The sequence below is a fragment of the Vulpes lagopus genome, chromosome 3, assembly GCF_018345385.1.
Source record: "Vulpes lagopus strain Blue_001 chromosome 3, ASM1834538v1, whole genome shotgun sequence".
Taxonomy (NCBI): Eukaryota; Metazoa; Chordata; class Mammalia; order Carnivora; family Canidae; genus Vulpes; species Vulpes lagopus.
This window is the reverse complement of record NC_054826.1, coordinates 107,117,690-107,143,874: the sequence shown is the minus strand read 5'-3', so window position 1 is coordinate 107,143,874 and position 26,185 is coordinate 107,117,690. Positions and strand designations below refer to the sequence as shown.

At 46.1% G+C, this 26,185-nt stretch overlaps 1 protein-coding gene across 2 annotated transcripts in view; it reads left to right on the top strand.

The window, feature by feature from the left end:
- Nucleotides 1–26,185, top strand: part of SGF29 (SAGA complex associated factor 29) — a 32,069-nt gene that overhangs the window by 5,606 nt on the left and 278 nt on the right. For both annotated transcript variants that reach the window (XM_041750315.1, XM_041750316.1), the window contains exons 2-9: nucleotides 15,685–15,773; nucleotides 18,619–18,694; nucleotides 19,422–19,494; nucleotides 23,655–23,719; nucleotides 24,623–24,752; nucleotides 24,830–24,976; nucleotides 25,173–25,208; nucleotides 25,295–25,457. In XM_041750315.1, the coding sequence (XP_041606249.1) occupies nucleotides 15,699–15,773; nucleotides 18,619–18,694; nucleotides 19,422–19,494; nucleotides 23,655–23,719; nucleotides 24,623–24,752; nucleotides 24,830–24,976; nucleotides 25,173–25,208; nucleotides 25,295–25,457 (765 nt within the window). In that variant the 5' untranslated portion in view covers nucleotides 15,685–15,698. The remainder of the gene's footprint in view (nucleotides 1–15,684; nucleotides 15,774–18,618; nucleotides 18,695–19,421; nucleotides 19,495–23,654; nucleotides 23,720–24,622; nucleotides 24,753–24,829; nucleotides 24,977–25,172; nucleotides 25,209–25,294; nucleotides 25,458–26,185) is intronic.

Genomic DNA, 26,185 nt, shown 5'->3' with positions numbered 1-26,185 from the left:
AACAAAAAACATCCCACTAACTGGAATAAGTGGAAAAGTAGTTGATACCCAGAAGAAAGGAATGGCACTGATGAGTCTCCTATTTGTTTGTTGTTTCCTTTTTTTTTTTTTTTTTAAGATTTTATTTATTTATTCATGAGAGAGAGAGAAAGAGAGGCAGAGATATAGGCAGAGGGAGAAGCAGGCTCCACGCAGAGAGCCCGCCCGATGTAGGACTCCATCCCAGGACTCCAGGATCACAACCTGAGCCGAAGGCAGACTTAACCTCTGAGCCACCCGGGTGGCCCTGTCTGTTGTTGTTTCTAATGCCTTGCCACGTGATAAAGACTCTTCTTGGAAACAAGATAGCCAGCAGGAGTTCCAAATTCTTTTTTTTTTTTTAAAGATTTTATTTATTTATTTATAGAGACACAGAGAAAGAATGAGAGGCAGAGACAAAGGCAGAGAGAGAAGCAGGCTCCATGCAGAGAGCCTGATGTGGGACTCCATCCTGGGTCTCCAGGATCACGCCCCGGGCTGCAGGCGGCACCAAACCACTGCACCACCGGGCTGCCCAGGAGTTCCAAATTCTTGATATAAAAGTCATTTTACCTAAATGTCCCATCAGCTGATGAATGCAAAAACCAAATGAGGTCTGCGGATACAATGGGATATTATTCAGCCACAAAAGGAGCAAAATAGACATAAACAGCATGGATGAACCTTGAAAATATTGTGCTCAGTGAAGGAAGCCAGTCTCCGCAGGCTACATGCTGTGTGATTCTGCTTCTATGAAGTGTCCAGAAAAGGCAGATCCATAAAGTCAGGAATTAGAATAAGCAGTTGCCCATGCGTGAGGGGAAGAGGGACTGAAGAGTGACCACTGATGGGTACAGGTTTTGGAGGTCATGAAAATATTCTAAAATTAGGTACCAGTGATAGTTGCACCACCTTGGGGATATTCTAAGAAGCCACTGAATTGAACGTAAAGGAAGTCGAGTAAGTGCAGAGGTAAGTGCTCAATATCATTAGTCACCAAGAAGTCTGAATTAAAACTACAATGAAAAGTGCTTCACTCTAGCTAGAATGGCTAAAAAAAATTTTTTTTGTTTGTTTTTTTTAATTTTTTATTTATTTATTTATGATAGTCACACACAGAGAGAGAGAGAGAGAAGCAGAGACACAGGCAGAGGGAGAAGCAGGCTCCATGCACCGGGAGCCCGATGTGGGATTCGATCCCGGGTCTCCAGGATCGCGCCCTGGGCCAAAGGCAGGTGCTAAACCGCTGCACCACCCAGGGATCCCAAAAATGTTTTTAATAAAATGAAAATGACAACACCGTACACTGGCAAGGAGGTAGAGGTACTGGAACTTCTGTACATTGTTGTTGGGAGTGAGCACTGGTACATCTCAGGGAAAGGGTCTGTTCTGGCCCTTTCTTGTAAAATTAAACATCCACCTCAGACCTAAGTACTTAAGGAAAGTAAGTCTACAAAAAGACTTGACATGACTACATGGCAGTTTTCTTCACAGTTGCCCCAAGCTGGGAATAACCCAGGTGCCATCAGGACGGAGCTAGCTAAACAGATTTGTTCAGAGGAGAGAATGCTGCTCAACAATAGAAAGGGACAAACTCCTGATACACGCACCACCACTGATAAGTCTCTGAAATGAGAATCCAGATGCTAAAGAATGTGGATGGCATGATTACATTTTTTAAAAATTTATTTAGGGAGTGCATTTGAGTGGGAGGGCAGGTAGCAGGAGGGAGAGTCCCAGACTCCACTCTCAGTGGAGCCCAACATGGGGCTAGATCTCAACCTGAGGCAAAATCAAGAGTCAGACACTCAACCTACTACTCAGCCATCCAAGTGCCCATGATTACATTTCTGTGAAGTTCTAGAACAGGTGGAGCTCATCTATAGTGAAAAATTTCAGAATGGTGGTTCCCTCTGTGGGTAGAAATAGAAAGTGTGGCTTGTAAATCAGTGGGAAGAAGAGAGTGCCAGGAACCAAAAAGTTGAGAGTGTTGGTCCTTTCCTCAAAATTTGTCAGAAAGCCTAAAACCTTGCAGGGGTTGTCTGGCCTCTGGAGGTTGAGAATCGTGATAGAATCACCAGGGGCCCTCAGACTCTTATAACGGACAGCTTGGACTAGAAGCCACTTCTTCTCAGCTGGGAGCACCAGCCTTTTGGTCACATATGTTTCCAGTGCCTGGTGCTTTGTTCCCTTGGGCTTTGGCATTGAGGGTGTTTTCAGGGGGAAATTCAAGTTCCTGACTGAATGGATCTGGAGATAGCAGTAGTTTGTTGTAACATAAAATGCGATGGTTCTCCCAAGCCAGGCACTACCTAGTAGGCAAACAGGAGCTCGAACAGGAGAGCACTCCCCAGTGTTATGATCTTTGCGTGGCTTATCATCTCAGGGTTGCTTCCCTCAGGCTTCGGATGCATCTGTGGGGTTTTTTTTTTTTTGTTTTTTTTTGTTTGCTTGTTTGTTTTGCCTGTGTTTTTGCTTTGCTCCACTTAGCATCATCCCTGTTTCTTTCCTGGTAGTTCCCTGACCACATTTCCATATAAGGAGGGGGCAACTCATGTTTACTTAGCATACACATCACGCCAGGCACTGCCTGGACCTTACCTATGTTGTTAATCTGGGTACTCTGGTTGAGACTCAGAAAGGTTCAGGAGCTCCCCAAGGGGAGTATATGGCCTCATGAGAATTTAATAGCTGTTCTGCCCCTGTTCCCCTTCTTGGAACATTCCTCAAGTGTGCATGTCAGTTTATTTCTCTGTTGGCCATTTTGCAAGTTGTGTATTTCATTTCTTTTTTTTTTTTTTTTTCATTTCTTTATATGACTTAACACTGCTGTGAGTGCTGTGCATGCTGTTTGCCTCTTCCTGTGTTTACCAGAGCAGTTTCTGACAAACAACTGCCAAGCCCTCCCTATGTTCTCGGCTTTATTTTGGGTGCCAAGATACAAAGATGACTGTAACTCGGTTCTTATACTCGAGGGGCTGGAAATATGAGAAGTGGACTCCCTCACAAATAGAAAACAGTATTACAAGAGCATGTGTACTCTGATAGCAATGACATTGCATGTACAGAGAGTAGCACACAAAATGAAAATTGTTTTAGGTTGCTGGGATTTGCTTTAATAATTCTTTAATATTGTTAGACTATTTTTTTTCCTGCTAAATTAGGAAAAAGTAGAAAGAAAAGTGTGGCCAGAGTGCTCTGGGAAGCCAAGAGAGTTCTGACTGCTGAGTGGTTAAAGAATGCCCTCAAGGGATCCCTGGGTGGCGCAGCGGTTTGGCGCCTGCCTTTGGCCCAGGGCACGATCCTGAAGACCCGGGATCGAATCCCACATCGGGCTCCCGGTGCATGGAGCCTGCTTCTCCCTCTGTCTATGTCTCTGCCTCTCTCTCTCTCTCTCTGTGTGTGACTATCATAAATTAAAAAAAAAAAAAAAAAAGAATGCCCTCAAGAAAAGTGGGCATTGAGCAAGGAGAACATGAGGTGAGGTTTTCCCATGCCAGCTGCTACCCAGTAGGCAAGGCAGCCCCTTCAGAACGTTGTCGCCCATGTCAGCACTTCACAGTATTTCACACTGGAAAGAGACAAGAGGAGATGAAACCGTTTTAAAAACCATCAGTAACTGTTCACATGTGAGGGGATCCTGATAATTGGCGTAGGGGCTGTGTCAGGGGATGAAGGTCTCCAAAAATGAGGCCCAACAACCCCCTTCCCGCCCCCCCCCCCCCCCCCCCCCCCCGCCACTGCTGCCTGCTTTGGTATTTGATCTACTCCCCCTGCCCCAGACCACGTGGGTCAACTTTTCTGCCCAGTGCTGCACATGCCAACCTCCATTTCTCACACGTGTGTCTGTCTGTGCATCTTCCATTTGTGAAAGGTTTTAGGAAATAACATGCTTTTTCCCCCTGTGTATCCTTGGGAGACCTCTGGAGAATACCCAAGAAATAATAGTGGTTGCTTCTATGGGTAGGAGATTTCATTGTACTTCTGGTATCATTTGAATTTTATTATTTGCATATGTTTAATACATATACATATATATTAACTATATAAATATAACTATAAATATAGTTAACATGTATGTACATATTTTTAAATTTTTTTTATCTTGAGGGAAACAGGCTTTGTGTCCAACCTCAGTGAGTCACAGAGATAATACGATACTGTGATAATGTGATGAGAGCCCTAACTAAGACAGTGACAGGTGTGGTGGAAGGGAGGGGCTGGGTTTGAGAGAAACTTCTGAGGCAAAATCCCTATAATTTGAATGAGGTGGACCAAAGAGGTGGGGAGCTGTAGATGATCAAGAAGGGGGAATGGATGACTGGAATTTGCAGCCTGGGAAGCTGGCTGGACAGTGATGGATGCCATCAATCCACATTTGGAAGGCAGAGCAGGGCAGGAAGTATGAGGTATCTGAGGGGCATCTTGGTTGAGCCATTGGGTGGCAGCTGGAAATCTGAGTTGGGAACGTTGGGGAGAGATCAGGGCTGATGATCTCCATTTGGAAATTTCAGAATATGGGGCCTTACAGCTGATGAGATGCCCACTGAGTGCATAGAGACAGAGAAGGGCTTCCTGGGGTGATTGTCCTCTGGGGTGAAGGAGGGAGCAACAGAAAGACCGTGCAGGGCGGTAGGAGAAATAGAGGGGACTGGAGGTCTGGAAATCCAAGGAGCAGGGCTTTGAGAAGCAGTGTGTGGTCAAGTATCAGTGCACTGGAAGAGTCCAGATCACTGGGGTCTGAGGGAGAGCCATGCTGTGTTGGGTTGAGGCATGAACACAAGTAGAACTAAAGATGGTGGATACCATGGCCCAGCTCTGTGCTGGGTATGGAAGGTAGAGTGATTCCCACTCTCAGAGACTAGGCAAGCTGGAGAGGAGACAGAAACACACAAAGAATTCTAATATGATTTGGTAGGCACTGTGGTAGAGAGATGCATAGAGAAGGATAACTTTTGAGAACACAGAGAAGGGTAACTTAACTCAGCCTAGGAGACTGGGAGCAGGGGGGGTTCTGACCATGGCTGGTGGAAAGAGAGGACTTGGTAAGCAAGCCAGGTCTTAGAGACTAAATCAAGCAGATAATTAGGGGTGTCCTGTTTGCAGGAAGGGCATCCCAGATAGAGGGAACAGCATGGGGCTAAGAAACCAATCACGTGATGTATAGTCAAAAGCAGAAGAGTTTTGTTTTTTTTTTTTTTTTTAAAGAAGAGTTTGGAATGGCTGGAATATGAAGTTTGAGGTGGGCAGTGATGAGAGGAGATGGTATGGGTGGCCTGTGGGTGTAGGTGTGGGAGTGGGATGGTAGGTGTGGGATGGGGATGGAAGCCCCTTCATTGAGCCAGTGTCGTGTGTAAAGGGCTGGACTTACCTCAAGGCAGGGGTCGAAAGCTTTGTTAGGAGAACATGACTACACTTGTCTTTTTTTTTTTTTTTTACACTTGTCTTTTAGAGGGTAGTTCTAGGACCATGCAGAGGATGGATTTGATGGAGAGTAGAATGCAGGAGGGCTGCTACATCAGTTACAGGGAGACCATTGGTATGGTGGGAAACAGTGTCTGAAAGCCAAGAAGGAGGGGATGGGTTTATGGGCAGTAAGTCAACAGAAGTGGTGACTGATTGGACATAGGGAGATGGCGGTTCAAAACTCACTCTCTTCCCAGCACAGGCCGCTGAGTGGGTTATGGACACATCAACAGGGAAGGGGAGAACTACCACACAGGAGTTTCGGGGGTGGGGAGGGAGAGAGGATTTTGGACATACTGATTTGGTTTTTTTAAGTTCTATTGGGATATTCACATACCGTACAATTCACCCAAAGTACACAATTCATTTTTTGTTTTTTTTAAAGTATATTTGTAGACTTGTACAACCATCTGTTATTTAATTTTAGAATATTTTCTGGACACATTGATTTAAAATCTTTTTCAAATTGTAGAGTATTTCTAGCATATAAAAGTAGGGGGGCTCATGTAAGGAGTGTCTTTGCCGATAGGGATTTGGGGTCTTCTCTGATAGAGCTGTCTAGCTGGCATGAAAATAAGATACTGAATCTTGGGGAAGTCATAGGGCTGGAGGTAGATTTGGGAGTTGGTACCTTGTGTTCATTGTTGATAATGAGGTAGCCTACAGGAGCCAGAGGAAAAGCCTCTCGTTAACAACAAAGTTTGGAATAATTGATATGGGAAGTTCAAAATGGACCTAATGGGAAAGATGGGATGGGGGGTTAGGGCAGGAGAGACATGGTGTGTGAAGTAGAAAAAATAAAGTTCCTGCCAAGTCTTTGACCCGACCTATCGGTGGTTCTTGGTGTAAGGGGATTGTTGATCAAAGCAGAGGTGTGTGTCCTTGCCTGAGGAACTTCCAGTCTGGTTGGGGAAGAAAAAGCATTTATAAAAGTAGGTTGGAAAGTCTAGGTAGGTTCCAAGAAGAGTCCAGCAAGAGACAGGTTTGGCTTACTTACGGACAGTCCAGCAGGACGCATCTCGAGCTAACATCTGTATCCTTGGTGAGGAGGGAGGTGCAAGCTCGGGTGGAAGGGGAGGAGTGGAATGAGACAGGACAGCCCTGCTGTGTGTATGTAAGTAAGACAGGAGAGGAGCGAGAGCAGATGATGAGGGCTGGTGCTGCATGTGTCTCAGGGCTGGAGCCCATTGCTCACCCACCTGTCTCTTCTTCAGATGCAGCCCGGTTCTCAGGTCCCTGATTCTCAGCGTGCTCCTGCCGCTCAGCCAGCATATTCCTGTTTCCCCACCTGAAAACCTCCGTCTGCTCTGCCTCCCCCTCAGGCCTCCGCTCTCTCTGGTGCCACAGCTCAGCCAACAGGAAATTCTTATGTACATTTGCTGCTCCACTGGAGACGTTTTCCCTGAGGTCCTCAGTTCTGTCAGGCTCAGGAGATTGTTCCAAGTCCTTTTCTGTGGCACCTGGGGGCAAGGAAGGGGGAAGCGAGGAGACTTGGAAGCCTGTGGGGCATGCCAGTGTTTGCAGGACAGGCAGGTGAGGGGCCAGCCCCAGAGACTGGAGGAGCCAGAGTGAGGTGCAGGGTGAAGGCCCTGAAGCCAGAGGTGGTTGCAGTGGGCACCTCTGTCAAGTGAGAAAGAGGCAGGTCAGGTGGGCTCAAGCAGGAAAGGATCTAATGCTTTGACCTGTATTAGTATCATCACTGGACTGGTGAGGACAGAAGCCAGACTGAAGTGGGTTGAAAAGTCAAATGGGGGTGAGGACAAGGGGCACATGCTTGGACAACATCAATTTTTCTGTGAAGAAAAACAGAGTGGGGAGCTGGAGGTGAGTGGGAATTGGAAGCTCTTAGTCTTTTCTAAGGTAGGCTCTCCTAAAGTATGCTCATTTTGCTCATACAGCGCAGGAAAGGGGTATCAGGTGACCCAAGAGGAGACAAGTTCAGAGCACAGATGAGGGGCTGCTTTTCAGTAAGTCAGAGGAGTAATTCCTTCTCGAGGAGGCAGAGGTGGCAGGTGCTGCTGCATGTAGCCCAATGTGTCGATGGTGGTAACAAGATTTCTGGCTTGTGAGCAAAGTAGGAACCGGGGCTTCAGCTAGCCAGGGCCCAGACCCAGGTCTGAGGGCAGCAACAAATTCATTAAGAAAGTTTGAAATGTCTGACAGACTTACTGGGAAGGATAACTGGTTTACGTGACAGCATTGTGGGCACACCTGCTGCCAGTGTTTGTGATGGTGCAATGTAAAGTGTCCCCCCCACACACCCCGTCTGTCCACTGTGGGGCATGCCCCAATTTTATTCTATATAGGTGTGGGCAAGTAGAAGGCAGGTGGTTCTACCTAGAATTCCTGCTTTATTTAGCAGAAGAGAACAACCTTCTTCATGCTAATCCTTCCCTTCCTGGGATCTTTCTACTGAGCTTGGGGTAGTCTTTCCTCCTTCCTCTTTTCTCACTCAGCAGATCAGTTCCTAGTGTTTAGCAAGGAACTCCATGCTGATAATTCTCAAATTTTACACTTCTAATCTCTAAACCCAAGATCCATCATTTTATGTGGTTTTAGCTCATGCAACTAGACTTTTTTTTTTTTTTTAAGGGACACATTCTTTATACTGAAACGTATTATATAAAGCTGTGGTGTTACAAATAGTGTCACACATGTGAGAAGACAGGTCTGCGTCCCAAGCAATCAAAAATAAATAAATTTGATTGCATAAAATTTTTCTTCCGATGCAAACACACGAGGGTGCATAAAAATTTTTAAAAATGTGTTTCAAAAGATAAAACTGAATAATAAAAAGATAAAAATAACTCAATAAAAACGGACAAAGGGCAGTTCTCCAAAGAAGACACACAGATGGCTAATAAACGTGAAAACATGTTCAGCATTATTAGCCATTGGGGAAATACAAATCAAAACCACTAGTTAACATTTCACACTCCACTAGAATGGCTGGAATCAGACAATAACATGCATTGGTGTAGAGCTGTGGAATCCTCATGCATTGCTGATGGGAAAGTAAAATGGTGCAACCACTTTGGAAACAGTAGCAGTTCCTCATAAGGTTTAAACATAGAGTGACCATATGACCCAGCAATTCCACTCCTAGTTATAGATCCAGAAAATGAAAACGTGTCCACAGAAAAACTTACCCACAAGTGTTCCTAACAAACAAAATTCTTTTTTTAAAAAATATTTTATTTTAAAGTAATCTCTACATCCAGTGTGGAACTCAGACCTACAACCCTGAGATCATGAATCGTGTACTCTACTGACTGAGCCAGCCAGGTGCTCCTCATAACAGCATTATCTCAATAGCCAAAAAGTGGTTATGACCCAAATGTCCATTGGTTGATGGACGTGTACAAATGTGGTATATGCAAACAAAGGAATATTATTCCACAATAAGAAGAAAAGAGGTACAGAATAAGCAAATCTATAGAAACAGAAAGTAGATTAGTGTTTGCCTAAGGCTGAAGGGATAAGGGTAGGGAGATATATCTAAAAATAATAAGACTTTAGATTTGGATTCTGGTTATTTCATCTAAATGGACATAGACAATATTAGTTGTGTGTAGCTTTTACTTAGTATAAGGTTTTCAAGATTCACCTGTGTTGTAGTGCACAACAGTACATGACTCCTTTTATTGTTGAGTAACATATTCCTTTGTGTGAATAGAACCACTCTTTATCCCTTCATTTACCCTCCCCAACACTTGTTATTATTTCTCTTTTTGATTATAACCATCCTGGTGAGTGTGAAATGATACCTCCTTGTGGTGTTGATTTGTGTCTGCTTGATGGCTAATGATACTGAGCATCTTTTCACAGGCAGCTTGGCCATTTGAATATTGTCTTTAGAAAACTATCAGGTCATTTTTGTATATGGTCTGAGATCGGGGTCCAAATTCATTCTTTTACATATGGATATCTAGTTGTCCCCGCACCATTTGTCAAAAAGACAATTCTTTTCCCATTAAATTATCTTGGTATCCTGGTTGGAAATTAATTGACGGTGGCTATGAAGGTTTATTTCTGGCCTCTCAATTTTGTTTCATTGATGCATTGATGTTTGGGTCTGTCCTTATGCCAGTACTTCACTGTCTTAATTACTGTAGTTTTGTGTTATGCATTTTGTAATTGGGAAAACTTTATTTTCGAGATTGTTTTGTCTATTCTGGATCCCTTGAATTACTGTATGAACTGTATGATGAGCTTGTTAATTTCAATGATGAGGGACAGGAGCAGGAAGATGTTTACCCTTAGCCAGGAAGGCTGACTTAAGCCTGCATGCTTTTTTTTTTTTTTTTTGCCTGCATGCTTTTGATAGGGATCAAATACGTGCTGGTTGCTACTTTTTTTCTTTTTTTTTTAGATTTTATTTATTCATTCATGAGAGACACAGAAAGAGAGGCAGAGACAGGCAGAGGGAGGAGAAGCAGGCTCCACACAATGGAGCCTGATGTGGGACTCGATCCCGGGAATCCAGGATCAGGCTCTGAGCCAAAGGCAGACGCTCAACTGCCAAGCCACCCAGGTGTCCCACATGTTTTTTTTTAATTAAATTTCTTTATTCATGAGAGACTCAGAGAGGGAGGCAGAGACATAGGCAGAGGGAGAAGCAGACTCCCGACAAGGAGTCTGACACAGGACTGGATCCAGGACCCTAGGATCTCAACCTGAGCCAAAGGCTCAACCACTGAACCACCCAGGTGTGCCCCAGTTGCTACGTTCTTTAAGGATCTCATGACTGCCTGTACACCTCACCAATAGTTCATGTCAAACTGAATGATAAACACTAGAGGAATCTTGCAAAACTAGTTTTTTGAGTAGAAACTTGAAGAAACTTTTGTAATCTGATACTCCCTGCATGCTTCTTCCCATTGATTGCTGAATGTATAATCACCAGCCTCACACAGCAAAAGTGCAGCTCTTTCTGCCCATAGGTCCTGTCCCTGTGCTACATTTATTTATTTGTTTGTTTATTTATTTATTTATTTATAAAGATTTTATTTATTTATTAATGAGAGACACAGAGAGAGAGGCAGAGACACAGGCAGAGGGAGAAGCAGGCTCCATGCAGGGAGACCGATGTGGGATCATGCGGTGGACTGAAGGCGGCTCTAAACCGCTGGGCCACCCGGGCTGCCCGCCCTGTGCTACTTTTAAATAAACTTACTAAGTTGCATTGTCATCAGCTCAAGAATTCTTTCTTGATCGTTGAGCTGAACAACCCCCTGCGTAATTTTTGGTGGCCTGTATGGGGACTGTGCCAAAAGAAATCCAGGAGATTCAGTGCAACTTGGTAAGTTGTCTTCACACACACACACATACCTGTCTTTGTTTCTTACCTGTTCTTTTTTGGAGCTGTCCTCACAATAGGACCCTTTGGAACATGCCTTGTCTGAGTGCTCGAGGAGAACCTCTGTCCTGTGGCTGCAGTACAGGAAGGAACAAACTCCTGCCACTCAGCGGGACACTAGTACCTTGGCCATAACAGTGTTGGGCTCATGCTCTCCCTGTTGTGCCCATTCTTTCAATACTCATACTCTTCTTGGGCACAGGATGGCTATACATTCATTAGGATGGCTGCTGCGATCTTAAAAGACTCCTGTGTAAGGTTTCCTTCTAAATAACCCAGTGTGGTCCCTCTATGAGCATAAAATCCAAGATACATCTGACCATGTGCTTCTGAAAGGAATGGGTGGGAGCTGTCTTACCCTGTTGGGGCACTCCCTGACAGGGGACCACTTAATCTGAGAGCAGGACCAAGGATGCCAAACAACCCATGGGTAAGCACAAATGAGAGACCTGAAGAAACAAAAGTTTGGGACCTCTCCCTAATCCGGTCAACTTTCTCATGAGCTTTAGCCATAGTCCAGTCCTAAGGGAGTGATCCCCTGTCGTGCCTAGCACGCCTCCCCAAGAGGTCCTGTTTCTTGTGTACTCCTTCTTGTGTACTCCCCGCTCCTTTCCTGTAACCAGGTTGCTGCCAAGCTCCCAAACCCTTTGTTTACTTCTTATTTTGTGCATTGGATCTGAAATGTGTATGTGGGGGCCCCTCATTCATTTCCATGTTGATGGCCATAATTTCCGGTTGTCTGTGGTTAGTCTACCTCTGGACGGTGACTTTAAGGAGTATTCCCAAGCAGCTGCTGAAACTCCTTTTGTTTCGAGGAGGTTCCCTGTATTCTCACCTGACATGGACTGCCTGTTCCCACTTTTTGTTGATGGGAAGAAAATGTGCATCTGCTCTTCTCCAGGCTGATGAGCTTTAGGACCGGAGTCCTATTTCTTCTGTTTGGGCTTTTATCACCTCCAGCCTTGTTGGCAGCACCTCTCCTGCCACACCTTCCCCCCTGCCCCACCCTCCCCTCTCAAGTTTCTCCACCACCTTCTGGTGAGGCTTACAAACCTGCTCTGGTAAATCCTCGCCTTTGGTGCCATTGGCTCCTGCTCCTCTTACTCGCTATGGAGGAGCAAAGAGCACCCCAAGCTGTTGAGCTATCTCCTTATGTGATTCATACTGAAGCACCTCTTGAATCTGCATGAAGAGGCCCAGGAGTTCCCTTGGATTTAACCATTCCCTTCAGATTTCCCCCTGGGTACCCCAAGGAAAATTGACAGTGGGGAACAAATTAACTTTTAATAGGCACAGGTACCAGGCACAGGTACCACATATTCTGTTTTGTTTTGTTTTGTTTTAAGATTTTATTTACTCATGAGAGACACACAGAGAGAGGGAGAAGCAGGCTCCCTGGAAGGAGCCTGATGTGGGACTCAACCCCAGGACCCCAGGATCATGACTTGAGCCGAAGGCAGATGTTCAACCACTGAGCCACCCAGGTGCCCCCATATATTCTGTATTAAAGCTAATTTAAGTTTGTTAGTTTAAGATGTGTCTTTAAACTTACCAGTGTTAAATGTAAAACTTTTATTCTGCCGAGGTTTATTAAAGGTCAGATAAGCTCATGTTATTTTTGCTGCAATTTGTCAGCAAAAAAAATGGCTTAAAATGATGGTTAATTTTACCTGTCTCATAAAGCTTTCGTGCTAATTGTTAATGACAAGTAGGTTGAATAAATAAAAAGGTTTCTAGGTTGGGGTGCCTGGGAGGCTCAGTCAGTCAAGTGTCCAACTCTTGATCTCATGGCTGTGGGTTCTAACTCTATCCTGGGCTCCATCCTGGATGTGGAGCCTACTTTAAAAAAAAGTTTGGGATGCCTGGGTGGCTCAGTGGTTGAGCATCTGCCTTTGGCTCAGGGTGTGATCCCAGGGTCCCGGGATTGAGTCCCACATCAGGCTCCCTGCCTGGAGCTTGCTTCTCTCTCTACCTGTGTCTCTGCCTTTTCTCCATCTCTCATGAATAAATAAATAAAATATTTTAAATAAATAAATGAATAGATAAATAAATAAAATAAGTTTATGGGTAAAACTTTTAAATGGCTTTCAAAATCTTTGGTAACCTGAACCTTTAAAGTTTTGCTAAGGGGATCCCTGGGTGGCGCAGCGGTTTGGCGCCTGCCTTTGGCCCGGGGCACGATCCTGGAGACCCGGGATCGAATCCCACATCAGGCTTCCGGTGCATGGAGCCTGCTTCTCCCTCTGCCTGTGTCTCTGCCCCTCTCTCTCTCTCTCTCTCTCTCTCTATGTGACTATTATAAATAAATAAATAAATAAATAAAATTTAAAAAAAATCTTAAAAAAAATAAAAATAAAGTTTTGCTAAGTTAAACAATAAATTGGATTGAATTCATTGGCATAATAAAATATGATCAAATTGGCATTGTTTACTGAACGTAGGTTTGTGCTTCTGGCTTCTTATCCTGGAGAAACTAACAGACTTGCTTTCCTTATCATTTCCATCAGCCTTAATTACATTTAACAGAATTTTTTTTTTTTTTTTTTTTTTTTTTTTTTTTTTTTTTTATTTATGATAGTCACAGAGAGAGAGAGAGGCAGAGACACAGGCAGAGGGAGAAGCAGGCTCCATGCACCGGGAGCCCGATGTGGGATTCGATCCCGGGTCTCCAGGATCGCGCCCTGGGCCAAAGACAGGCGCCAAACCGCTGCGCCACCCAGGGATCCCACATTTAACAGAATTTTAACTTAGAAACTTTAGTCTCCAGTGACCCGGGATCGAATCCCACGTCGGGCTCCTGGTCCATGGAGCCTGCTTCTACCTCTGCCTATGTCTCTGCCTCTCTCTCTCTCACTCTCTCTCTCTCTCTCTCTCTGTGTGTGTGACTATCATAAATAAATAAAAAATTAAAAAAAAAAAAAAAGAAACCCTAGTCTCCAGTGAAAATCAAGCAGTAACCAAATGTGAACTGTCTGCTATATCAGAATTCTTTAGATTGGCAAGTTTATGAATACAGTTCATAATTTCTAAAAGCATATGTTTTCCCATAGCACAGTCTTTCAGTAAAAAAGCATATTTACCAATAGACTCAATTCTGTATTTAGGAAAGTAGGAAAATGTAAGAAAGGCATAAGAAATAAGAATACATTTTGTTGATGGGAAAAAGAAAGTAAATTTGTCCTAAAATGAGACTAGTTAATTTAGAGAGAAAAGGCTTAGGACAAAATCTGAATGAAAAAGAAAGTTGTAGGAAAGTAGGAAAATGTAAGAAAGGCATAAGAAATGAGAATACATTTTGTTGATGGGAAAAAGAAAGTAAATTTGTCCTAAAATGAGACTAGTTAATTTATTTATTTTTTTATTTTTTTATTTATTTATTTTTTTTTTGAGACTAGTTAATTTAGAGAGAAAAGGCTTAGGACAAAATCTGAATGAAAAAGAAAGTTGTAGGAAGTTTGTGAAGGTAAATCTTTGAAAAGAACTTTGTATGTGGTCAGGACTAAGATTGATAAAAAAGATTTTTTTTTTTTTTTTAAGATTTTATTTATTTGAGGGAGAAGGGGAAATACTCTCCAAGGGGCTTTGATCCCAGGACCCTGAAGGCAGATGTTTCACCGACTGAGCCACCCAGATGCCCTGAAATAAGTGGATCTTTAAAAGTACACTGTATAAGATTGATATTCTGCTTTTCTCTCTGTTAAGAAGATAGTTTTCTTGGATTGTTGGTCTGCTCTTGAGAAGAAATTGTAAATAAAGGTTTATTCTTCGTTATGTGACCTGAAAACCAAGGCTTCTATGTTTTATTTCTGTTGGGTCTTTGATTAAAAATTAAAAATTCTTGGGTGGCTCAGCGGTTTGGTGCCTGCCTTCAGCCCAGGGTGTGATCCTGGAGTCCTGGGATCGAGTCCCACAGGATCAAGTCCCATGTCGGGCTCCCTGCATGGAGCCTGCTTCTCCCTCTGCCTGTGTCTCTGTCTCTCTCTCTGTGTGTATCACATAAATAAAATATTAAAAAAAAATTTTTTTTTTAATTCTCAAAAAAAAAAAAAAGACTTCTCAATATTAAAGGAGCTAAGTTTTGCTAACAACTGTATAACCTTCTATAGAGTCTTACTGCCAGGGATCCCTGGGTGGCTCAGCGGTTTAGCACCTGCCTTCCACTCGGGGCGTGATCCTGGAGTCCTGGGATCGGTTCCCACATCAGGCTCCCTGTATGGAGCCTACTTCTCCCTCTGCCTGTGTCTCTGCCTCTCTCTCTCTCTCATGAATAAATAAATAAAATCTTTAAAAAAAAAAAAAAAAAAAAGAAAGAAAAGAATCCTACTGCCAGCTTGGTTAACTAAATACTGAATTTTATAATGATCTGTGATCCTAATTAGGCATGTACTTTGAAACTTCGCGAGATTCAAATTCTGAAGTCTTTTTGACTGGTAAGGCTAGTTTGTGTGGTATTTTAAATTATTCAGGAAGCACTGTCAAAAAAATGATGATAGGGCACTTGGGTGGCTCAGTTGGTTAAGCGTCTCCTTTCAGCTCAGGTCATGATCCCCTAGTCCTGGGATCGAGTCCCATGTTGGGCTCCCTGCTCCATGGGGAGTCTGCTTTCCCGCTCCCCCGCTCATGCACTTGCTCACTCTCAAATAAATAAAATCTATTAAAAAAAATGATTCTGTTGTTTTGTAGGTTCTGTTGTTTGGGTAAATGCTATTATAACTGTTCTAGAAATTATGTGAAATTCCTAAAGTTTTAATATTTTCTGGTATAAGGTCATCACCTGACATTTTAATGTTCAACATACAACAGCCACTAGCAGGGTTCTCTTCTGTTCGCCTCCACTCCAGGCACCGCAGACACAATGGCCCTGGTGTCAGCCGATTCCCGCATTGCAGAACTTCTCACAGAGCTTCATCAGCTGATCAAACAAACCCAGGTAAGAAGCCGCAGCCCTTGGCTCCTGGAGGGCAGCATGTGAGCTGCAGAGGGGCGGGTACAGGCGGTGCAGTTAGAGACTGGACATTGCAGGGACCCAGGTGACTGATGAATGAGAGAGGAGGAAAATGTGGGGTGTGACTATCCCTCCTGCTGGATTTTCTATCGGCAGCAGGACTTTGTGATTCTCTCTTTTCAGTAACAGCTATATTGAGATAGGATTCATATACCGTATAGCTCACCCATTTGAAGAGTACGATTCCATTGGTTTTTAGTATATTCAGACTTGTGCAACCGTCACCACAATTTCAGAACATTCTGGTCATCTGACAGAAATACCCTGTACCCATTATGGTCACTCCCCTTTTCCCTCCATCCCCTTATCCTAGTTGAACAAAGATACTTTTATCAGACAGGATATTCCAAGAGTACAGAGGTTCTCTCCCAAGAGCTGGTCAGGGGCCTTTTCTGGAACATGCAAGATCTGAAAATAAGCCTATCGAGTTCATCTTTTACCTCACAGCCCCTCCCCTCCAAGCCCTCTGCCTAGGCTCCCTTATAGCAAAATGGTATTTATTGGAGCATCTGTAGTTAGTGTAGCATTTATCCAGCAGGTACAGCAGCCGCGTGAGTATGAGGATGCCCAACATTTGGAGGAACTAGTGCAGTAAGGGACAGACTCCAAGAAACAAGCAGTCTGTCCCATAGAGTCATTCTGTACATTTCCATATTTTTATACTAATCTGATTACCTGTTTCCCCCCATTTATCCAGTACTGTTTGTGCCTTATTATAAATTTGTGTAAAACTCTTCAGCATAGAAATTAGTTAACGGTTAGCTAAATCCAGTCCTTCCTTGGGCCAGTTGTTTCCGATCAGTGTTCCAATCTGCAGAGGCTCTGGCTCTGTCTCCCAGCATCAGTACTGGTCATTAATACTGGTATTAGCATGCGACATCTTTATGTGAGGCAGCTGAATCTCACTAGCCTTGCCAGTGTATGGCACCTTGTTCAGCTATAGTCATGGTAGAAGTCAGTTTCATCATAGAAAAAGTTGGTAAGAATTCCAGAGCTATTTGTGACCCTTCCCAACAGAATTAGCCTTGCCCATTTGTCAGGCATTGTTATGGATGATATTTTTACTTTACAGTATTTTTACTTCAGAACATTTGCTTTCTTCTAGTTGGCCACAATTCAGTCATTTCTAGGTTCTGAATCAGCTGGGGACAAAGCCAGTCTCCCTGTTGCATCTCACAGGCTTGTGCTCAGACTGCTTTTCGTTGTGTGGCCACCTCCTACCTATGGAGAGGACCCAAGTGGTACTCAGAATAATAGTTCATCTCTGCCAGCTATAGCTCAGAATGTCTTAGTTTGATCTGTTCTTGGATCAGGGCAGTCATAGTGCATTGATTTAAATGTGCATAGTGCATTGTAGTGCCCTTGAAGGGCTTCCACACGTTCAGAAATCCTTGCTTACCACAAGTGTGTTCTTGGGGCTCAGTGGCTGTGATGGAGGGCCATTGCCCCCTGGCTGCTTCAGCCTCTGTTGTATTAAAGTAACCCAAGGTCCTGGGGGGTCAGGATGGTAAACCCTTTCCCAACAACAAAGACGTCCTAGAATTATCCAGCACTATTTACTGGGTTGGCCTGACCCACTGCACTAACTCCTCATCGTCTTGCTGCATTGACACCCATTCCTTGTCTTCTTCCTTATAAGAAAACTTACCTCATTTTGTTCATTCTAATTAAGAAGTCTTCCTTTGGGGATCCCTGGGTGGCTCAGCAGTTTAGCGCCTGCCTTTGGCCCAGGGTGCGATCCTGGAGTCCCAGGATCGAGTCCCACGTCGGGCTCCCGGCATGGAGCCTGCTTCTCCCTCCTCCTGTGTCTCTGCCTGTCTCTCTCTCTCCCTCTCCCTCTCCCTCTCCCTCTCTCTCTCTCTCTCTTTCTATGTCTATCATAAATAAATAAATTTAAAAAAAAATAAGTCTTCCTCTGAATGCTGCTCATTAAAAGTGTATTCAGTTGTCCCACAATGCATATACCAACACCTGTCTCCCTGAAAACCTTTTCCTGTCTGTGGGACAGTGTACTTCCTCCAGCCTGTCTATTGCTGCCATTGTGTCCAGTGACCCAGATGCAGTTAGGAGACCTGTTTTGTACTCCAGCATACTGGGTGCCCTATACTGGCTGAGTGGTAGTCACACCTAGATGTGATTTGGTTTCTCAGAATCTTCCTTGCCTCAGGGTGGAAGTGTTCCCCAGGGGAATTTGGATCCACCATGTGGTGCTTGCTGCTTTGATCGTATTAAAAAGCCATTTTTTCCTATTCTAAAAAAATAGCTCTTCATTCATAAAAATAAGGATGATATGTATTTGTGCATGGCATATCAGGCGTGCTGCTCCTACACTTTGTCCATTATTATCAGGGACCTTTCTAATAAGCATTCTGTCATCCAGGTTTTTTTGTTGTTATTGTTGTTTTAAGTAGGCTCCACACCCAGTGTGGAGCCCAGTGTGGGGCTTGAACTCATGATCCTGAGATCAAGACCTGAGCTGAGATCAAGAGTTGGGACACTTAACCAGCTGAGCCACCCAGGCGCCCCTACCCATGTTTATAGTTACATAATGACCCATCTCCTGGGAGCCATATACCACACAGTCCTGTGGCCCAAAAGGGAGCAGTCCTGGAAATTCCTTCCCAAATGATGTCCTTTGTAGTGGAATGTAATCTGAAAAGTAAGGGTCAGGAGATGCTGATAGACATATTTCTGGGGACTCTGGCCTGGGTGCAGGGTGCCACAGCAGGATAAAGGGCCACCTCATGCCCTGTTGACCTTATCCCTGCAGGAAGAGCGTTCACGGAGTGAACACAACTTAGTGAACATCCAGAAGACCCATGAGCGGATGCAGACAGAGAACAAGAGTAAGTCACTGGGCTCAGAAGAGAAAGGGGAAGAGCAAGGGGGGAATGGGCTGAGACCGGGGAACATGGCTATTAATTAGTTTCAGACAGGACTTCTGCATATATCTACATAATCCAAAATGAACTGCTCCTCAGCCAGAGGGACGGGTTTTCCTTCTGCTGAGTAACTAAAGGTGACCCAGGAAACAGATGACAAGCTACCTAGCACTAAAGAACTTTAAAGTCCCCCGACTCTAGGCACTGGGAAGTCAGTGTAATGAGGCTGCATTTAGGGGAACCCCTTTGAGTGCACAAGCACCCCCAGTTAGCTGGTGTTTTCTAGAAAGAGAGCTTCACTCCCAGCATCTCCAGCACATGCCCCAAAGGCCCTCATGCTCAGCCTACTGGGTAGGTGCTTTCCGACTCTGAACAGCTTGGAGAACCATGGTCTATTTTCCTATGTGCTGAGAAATATTTTTTTTTTTGAGAAATATTTTCTTAATGTGTTATGCTATGGCAAAGGTTAGAAAGCCCTCTGCCAAATACAGTGATGGCATCTGTGCCATATGAAAATGAGAACTCGTTAAACACAGGGCATCAGCCTCAGGGGGCACTTCACAGCCACTAAAGCTCATGTCTCAATCCATGGCCTCTGTACTCTGGAAGTCCCAATTCATATGTATGGGCAGCAGCACCATAGGACTGCCTGCTGCGCCTTGCCACGCCTCTTCCTCTGCTTACTTTGCAGTCTCTCCCTACTACCGGACAAAGCTGCGTGGGCTCTATACCACCGCCAAGGCTGATGCAGAGGCTGAGTGCAAGTGAGTAGTGTCCCCTCTCCTTTGTCACCCACCCATGTGCTGAGCCATAGGAGACCACAAACCCTCACCTCTACTGCCTTTCCTGCCATTTAGAAGCAGATTTCCAGGCAGCCCAGGTGGCTCAGTGGTTTAGTGCCACCTTCAGCCCAGGGCGCGATCCTGGAGACCCGGGATCGAGTCCCAAGTCAGGCTCCCCGCATGGAGCCTGCTTCTTCCTCTGCCTGTGTCTCTGCCTCTCTCTCTCTCTCTCTCATGAATAAAAAAAAAAAAAAGAAGAAGAAGTAGATTTCCACTCCGTGGGCTGTCTCTTGGGGCCTCCTCTTCCCTGCAGCTCTGCTGTTTCCTAGATGACAGCAAGGTGGGGGCCAGACCCCAGCACAGCCTTTTACTAGTCCGGTGACCGTGAAGAGTTCGTTGCTCCCACTGAGCCCCAAGACCCAGTTATTCCATCATTAATTACAACAGGGATCATAATTACTACAGAATTGCCAACATAGCACGAGATAATGTATATAAAGTGCCTAAGACCAGTGATTTTCAAACTCTTGACCATAACCCATGGTAGGAAACACATTCTCTGTTGTAGCTTAATTGTGATATTAAAGATCTAGTCATTGCCATAGTAATACTAATAAGGACTCTTGTGTTGTCGTACTGTGCCAGGTACTATTCTAGGTACTTTATGTATTTACCTCCTGTAATGCTCAGAACGACTAAAAGGTGGACATTACCCCCATTTTACAGTTGAGGACACTAAGACACAAGGAGTTCCTGTGATCTGCTAAAAGTCAAATAACCAGTAAGTTGGGGAGCCCAGTTGTAAACCAAAAGTCCATATTCTTTAATACCATGCTAGCATGGTGTAACAATTGCCTTTCCACAGCACACACATGCACTTCATATGTACATATATCATGGAATTGGAACAAGAAGTACAGTTTTTACTGTTACTGGTAATATAGTCTGGTTTTGTTTTTTTGGGTTTTTTTTTAAGATTTTTTTTTTTAAGATTTTATTTATTCATGAGAGAGACAGAGATACAGACACAGGCAGAGGGAGAGAAGCAGGCTCCATGCAGGGAGCCCTACATTGGACTCCATCCCAGAACTCTAGGATCACGCCCTGGGCTGAAGGCAGTGCTAAACCACTTAGCCACCCAGGCTGCCCTTTTTTAAGATTTTTAAAATTTTTTTATTCATGAGAGACACACAGAGAGAGGCAGAGACACAGGCAGAGGGAGAAACAGGCTCCATGCAGGGAGCCCGATGTGGGACTTGATCCCGGGTCTCCAGGATAAGGCCCTGGGCTGAAGGTGGCACTAAACCGCTGAGCTACCCAGTCTGCCCTGTTTTGCAAATCTTTGCTGGTATTTACCCTGTACCTGGTGCTGGGCAGTCCCCATACAGGCACATGAGGATAGAGAGGACCCTGCCTACAAGGGCACACAGTCTGGAAAGGAGAGGAACCCTAAGAAGACCAGGGCAGTGTCGTTGGTGGGCTAACAGAAGTGGGCTCACTGTGCCTGGGGCCCTGGGACGGCCACAGGGAGGAGGAGAGACTTGAAGTAAGGGTCAGCAGGTGGACACAACAGAGGCTGTGGAGGAGTGTGTGCCACATGTGCACACTGGAGGAATGAGAACCAGTCCTGTGTGACTAAAGAAGGGCAAGGCAGGAGGTAGAGGGCTTCCAGTAACTGTACTTTATCCTGGAGGCCATAGGGAGCCAGCAAAGATGTAAAGCAGGAGAGAAACCCTTAGCTGTTGTGTGGGGTTAGATGGGGTGAGATTCAAGCTAGTTAGGAGGCCAGACAAGAGATGGTGATGGAATTGAGCCAAGTTAGTGGCAGTAGGGATGAAGAAGCAAGGGTGGGTTCAAGTGCAGGCTCTGGAATAAAATTGGGTGACCATTTGGAAGAGGGGGAGCTGAAGATTCCAGGCTTTATAATTTAAACAGAGGGACCTGATGGGGCTCCCTGTGCTGAGCTGGGGTGGGGTTGGCTTAAGCAGGAGGAAACATGTGCCTTTTTTTTTTTTGTTTTAAAGATTTTATTTATTATTTATTCATGATAGGCAGAGAGAGAGAGAGAGAGAGAGAGGCAGAGGGAGAAGCAGGCTCCTTGCCGGGAGCCCAACGTGGGATTCGATCCCGGGTCTCCAGGATTGTGCCCTGGGCCAAAGGCAGGCGCCAAACTGCTGAGCCACCCAGGGATCCCCAAACACGTGCCTTTTGATGGCTGATGTTGCCTACTGGCTTCCCAGCCCACCCTTCCTGCCCCCTCTCCTCCCTGATTTGCAGATTTGTCATCTGGCCACAGTCAGGCCCTTTCCCACTCATCCATGCTAGAGCAACCTAACTGCTGGCAAACTGACTGCTTCTGAAACTAGTTTGGTGTATGCTGTCCTCTGGCACTGACCTACCTGGAGTTAAACATTTATAAGCTTACTTAAGAATTGCTGGGGCCAACCCCTTAACAATTCTCCTGCCATTTCACTTTTTCAGACTCTCAAAAGTTCATACATTCGTCACTAGAGTCTCTGTCAGCACCGAGTGCCATGCTGGGCATGGGAGCAAGTGACAGAGCAAAGCGCCACCTCTGCCCACAGGAGGCTCCAAGTCGGGATGGGAAACACATGTCACTGTGTGTTCTACAGCACTCTTCTTCACCACACATGCCTTAGTAAATTAATTAAAACCCTCAGGAAGGGGCACCTCAGTTGCTCAGTAGTTAAGCGTCAGCCTTTGGCTCAGGGCATGATCCTGGGGTCCTGGGATCGAGTCCTGCATCAGGCTCCCTGCAGGGAGTCTGCTTCTCCCTCTGCCTGTGTCTCTGCCTCTCTCTCTCAGTTTGTGTCGCTCATGAATACCTAAAAAATAAATAAGTAAATAAATAAATAAATAAAACCCTTAGGAAACTGAAAGGGCACTAAGAGCCAGCCTCAGGAGCTAGCCCAGGTCCTGTGATGCTCTTGCACATGCTCCAGGGCTTCCCTGGCTGGTTTTCATCCTGCTTTGCAGCAAATGGAAAAGAACCCCTTGTGTCTTCGTTTAACAATTTTGTCTCTCTCTTTTTTTAAAAGATTATTCCCTTTTGAGGGGAGAGTCCTCAAGATCTAGGATGAAGAAACTTTCCTCTAGTGAGGATTGTGTTCACTCCTGCTGGATTGCTTGGGCCCTGGTCATTCTGGAACCCCATAAACTAACTCTAGAGTGGCGCTGCAGCCTTTCAGAGACAAATTCAAATTCCTTTCATCCGTCAGCCTGGCTTGGAGCCCAGAGAACTCCTCACAGTCTTCTAGGGTATCCCCTTTCACATGTCCCAGCTTGGGCAGACTCCAGGCTTTAACTTCTGTCCTCTACATTTCCACACTGTTCCAGGCAGCTACCACTGCAGCGTAGTTTCTCCAGGCTCTGTCAAATGCGTCTCTCTCTGCTATGGTTACCACTCTGGGATCCTCTTGGATTCTTTGGGCCTGCAACCTCTCCCTACCTAGTCAGTTTCTTTCTTTTTTTTTTAAGATTTTTTTTTTTTAAGATTTTATTTATTCGAGAGAGACAGAGAGAGAGATACAGAGGCAGAGGGAAAAGAGGCTCCATGCGGGGAGCCAGATGTAGGACTCTATCCCAGATCCTGGGATCATACCCTGAACTGAAGGCAGACGCTCAACCTCTGAGCCACTCAGGCATTCCCCTACCTTGTCAGTTTTAAGGACCTTAAAATGTAAAGGAGCACAGGGGCCCTGGCTGGCTCAGTCAGTAGAGCATGCAACTCTTGATTTTGGGGTTGTGAGTTCGAGTCCAGCATTGGGTATAGATGTTATTTAAAAGATTTTATTTATTTATGAGAGCCACAGAGAGAGACATGGGCAGAGGGAGAAGCTGGCTCCTCGCAGGTAGGCTGATGTGGGACTCAATCCCAGGACCGGGATCATGCCCTGAGCCACCCATGTGTCCCTAAAATCATAAATATCTTAAGTAATATCCTAAATAAATAAATATCATAAATAAGTAAAAAATGAATGAATGAATGAATTGAAAAAATACTTAGGGTTTATAGTTTTGGCAGTAGGTCTGGTGTGTTACTCAGCCTACTATAAGCAGAAAAGGAAGTCTGTGCTTTGTGCTTCATCCAGATCTCTTCTCTCCCTTCTCCCCACCCTCAGTATCCTCCGGAAAGCTCTAGATAAGATAGCGGAAATCAAATCTCTGTTGGAAGAAAGGCGGATTGGTGAGTGGGAGACGTTTGGCACTTCTTGACCAGGCGGAGTGAGGCCTCCTGAGAGCAGCAGTCATGGCTCCCTGCAGGAGGGAGTCCTGCCACCTCAGCCCCATGTGCTCATTCCGTGGATTTCTGATGGGGAAGCACATCTGGGCAGCCTGGGTCTGGGAGGGGTTGGAGGTCATTACCAGCGCTCAGAGGCAGGGACTCCTAGTGACCCTCTACAGACTTGGAAGATTGTGCCCCGTCCCCTAAGGCTTCTCTCCCCCTTGTACCTGAGGCAGTAGCCTCCTTCCTGCTACCCTCCCCCACTCACACTTCTTGCTGCGGTAAGCAGCCTGCTGCTTTGTGAGAACCATCCTTCAGATGGGAGTTTACAGAGGGTGTTGGCTTCCAAATCTGAACTTTTAGACTGCCGTGGCTCTCCCACCTCTCTTACCTTTCAGTGAACCCACAGTAGGCAGGCTGCTTGCCCATCAAAACGTCACACTGCCAGTTGGCTTTGTGCAACTTTGACTGAGTGTGTTGAGCCATGCCTGAGAAGGTCAGGAGACTGTCCACATTCTTTTTTTTATTGAATGACATCTACTCAGTAGAGAACTGACCTAACTGTACAGAGAGCTTTATGAAATTTTCACTAACCAAGCAAACAGATGTGACCAGTACCTCAAAACCCTTGTTTTGCCCTCTTTGGTTCCTTCCCTGCAAGGGGATCTTGAGAGCAACATCTCCCAGATCTGTGAGAGCAGATTGGGCCTCTGACGGCAAGCATCTGCTGGGGGGCCCTTGGTGGTAATTAAGGAGGTGGGCCCCAGGCTGAGCTCCACTGATGGCTCTGTGCACCGGTACAAACGAGGGTCCGGGGCAGGAGCCCCATCTCTGGGGCCTCAGGGGCGCGCTTCCTTCCTGCAGCGGCCAAGATCGCGGGCCTGTACAATGACTCGGAGCCCCCCCGGAAGACCATGCGCAGGGGGGTGCTGATGACGCTGCTGCAGCAGTCGGCCATGACCCTGCCCTTGTGGATCGGGAAACCTGGTGACAAGTGAGGGCAGGCCTGGGGTCAAGGGGCGGAGCTGACAGGAGGGAGGGGCCGGGACTAACCTCTCAGTCCATCCTCAGGCCCCCGCCCCTCTGTGGGGCCATTCCGGCCTCTGGGGACTACGTGGCCAAACCTGGAGACAAGGTGGCTGCCCGGGTCAAGGCCGTGGATGGGGATGAGCAGTGGATCCTGGCTGAGGTGGTCAGTTACAGCCACGCCACCAACAAGTAAGTGGATACCCGGGCCCTCTGTGCACTCTCCCATCTGTAGGCTGGGAGAAGAGCCCCCCCACCCCACTCCAGGGTCCCTGTGGGGACAGGGATGATGTGCGACTCCAGCTCCCTAGGATGCTTCCCCTCCTCATCGCTCTCCAGTTTGGACCGTGCATCTCCCTGCATCCTCTGTTTTCTCTTTGTTCTCCAGGTATGAGGTAGATGACATTGATGAAGAAGGCAAAGAGTGAGTGTTGGGCAGGGAGGAACCATGGAAGCTGCTGGGAAGGAGCCCCCCACCTGGCTGTGGGTTGATCTAAGCCCCCCTTCCAGGAGACATACCCTGAGCCGGCGGCGCATCATCCCTCTGCCCCAGTGGAAAGCCAACCCAGAGACAGACCCCGAAGCCTTATTTCAGAAGGAGCAGCTCGTGCTGGCCCTGTATCCTCAGACCACCTGCTTCTACCGTGCTCTGATCCACACGCCCCCACAACGGGTAAGGCAACCCCTGCAGGAGAGACAGACCATGACACCAGGACTGGGCTGACCGGATGGTCTTGGGGTCACCTTCCACTTTTTCCCCTCCTGTCCTCATCTGACAGCCCCTCTGAGCTAAGAGACTTAGTCCTGCAAGTTTCTCCCTCTCTCCTGCTTACACTCTGCCCCATAGGGGCCCTCAAGCCCTATCCCCTAGGGCAGTGCCAGCTAACCCTCAGAGTCCTAGCAAACCCCGAGTGGAATGGAGCCATTGTATCCTCTAGTGCAAAAGCACTGAGACGAGCAGCCCTGAGGTGGGAAGCACTGTGCCCAGGGCCTGTCTTCCCTGCCTTGACTCATCCACCACTGGCCTTTCTTCATCTGAGGCCATGCTCCCTTATGCTGGTGACCCAACACCTGATGGCAGCTTCAAGGCTGCTCTGCCTGCTGCCTCCGGGATCCCTGCCTGCTGCCCTCAGTGCTTTCCCTGATCTCCTTCTTAGAGGGTCCCCAAAAGGTACCAGACTCTCCATGTAGAATCCCCCCAACGTAGACCACGAATCTCCCTCCTCCCTGCTCTTTGTCCCCTGGCACTTTGTTGCCGAGAATAGGGTTCAGTCATAGCAGGAACTAAATTCTGAGTGAAGATGGGGACAGGAGAGGCTGGGAGCCCGTGTACCAGAGGTTTCTGTCAGTCTGGGCTGGGGGGCCTTGCCTGGGGGTCTCTGACTAGCCCCTCCTGTCTGC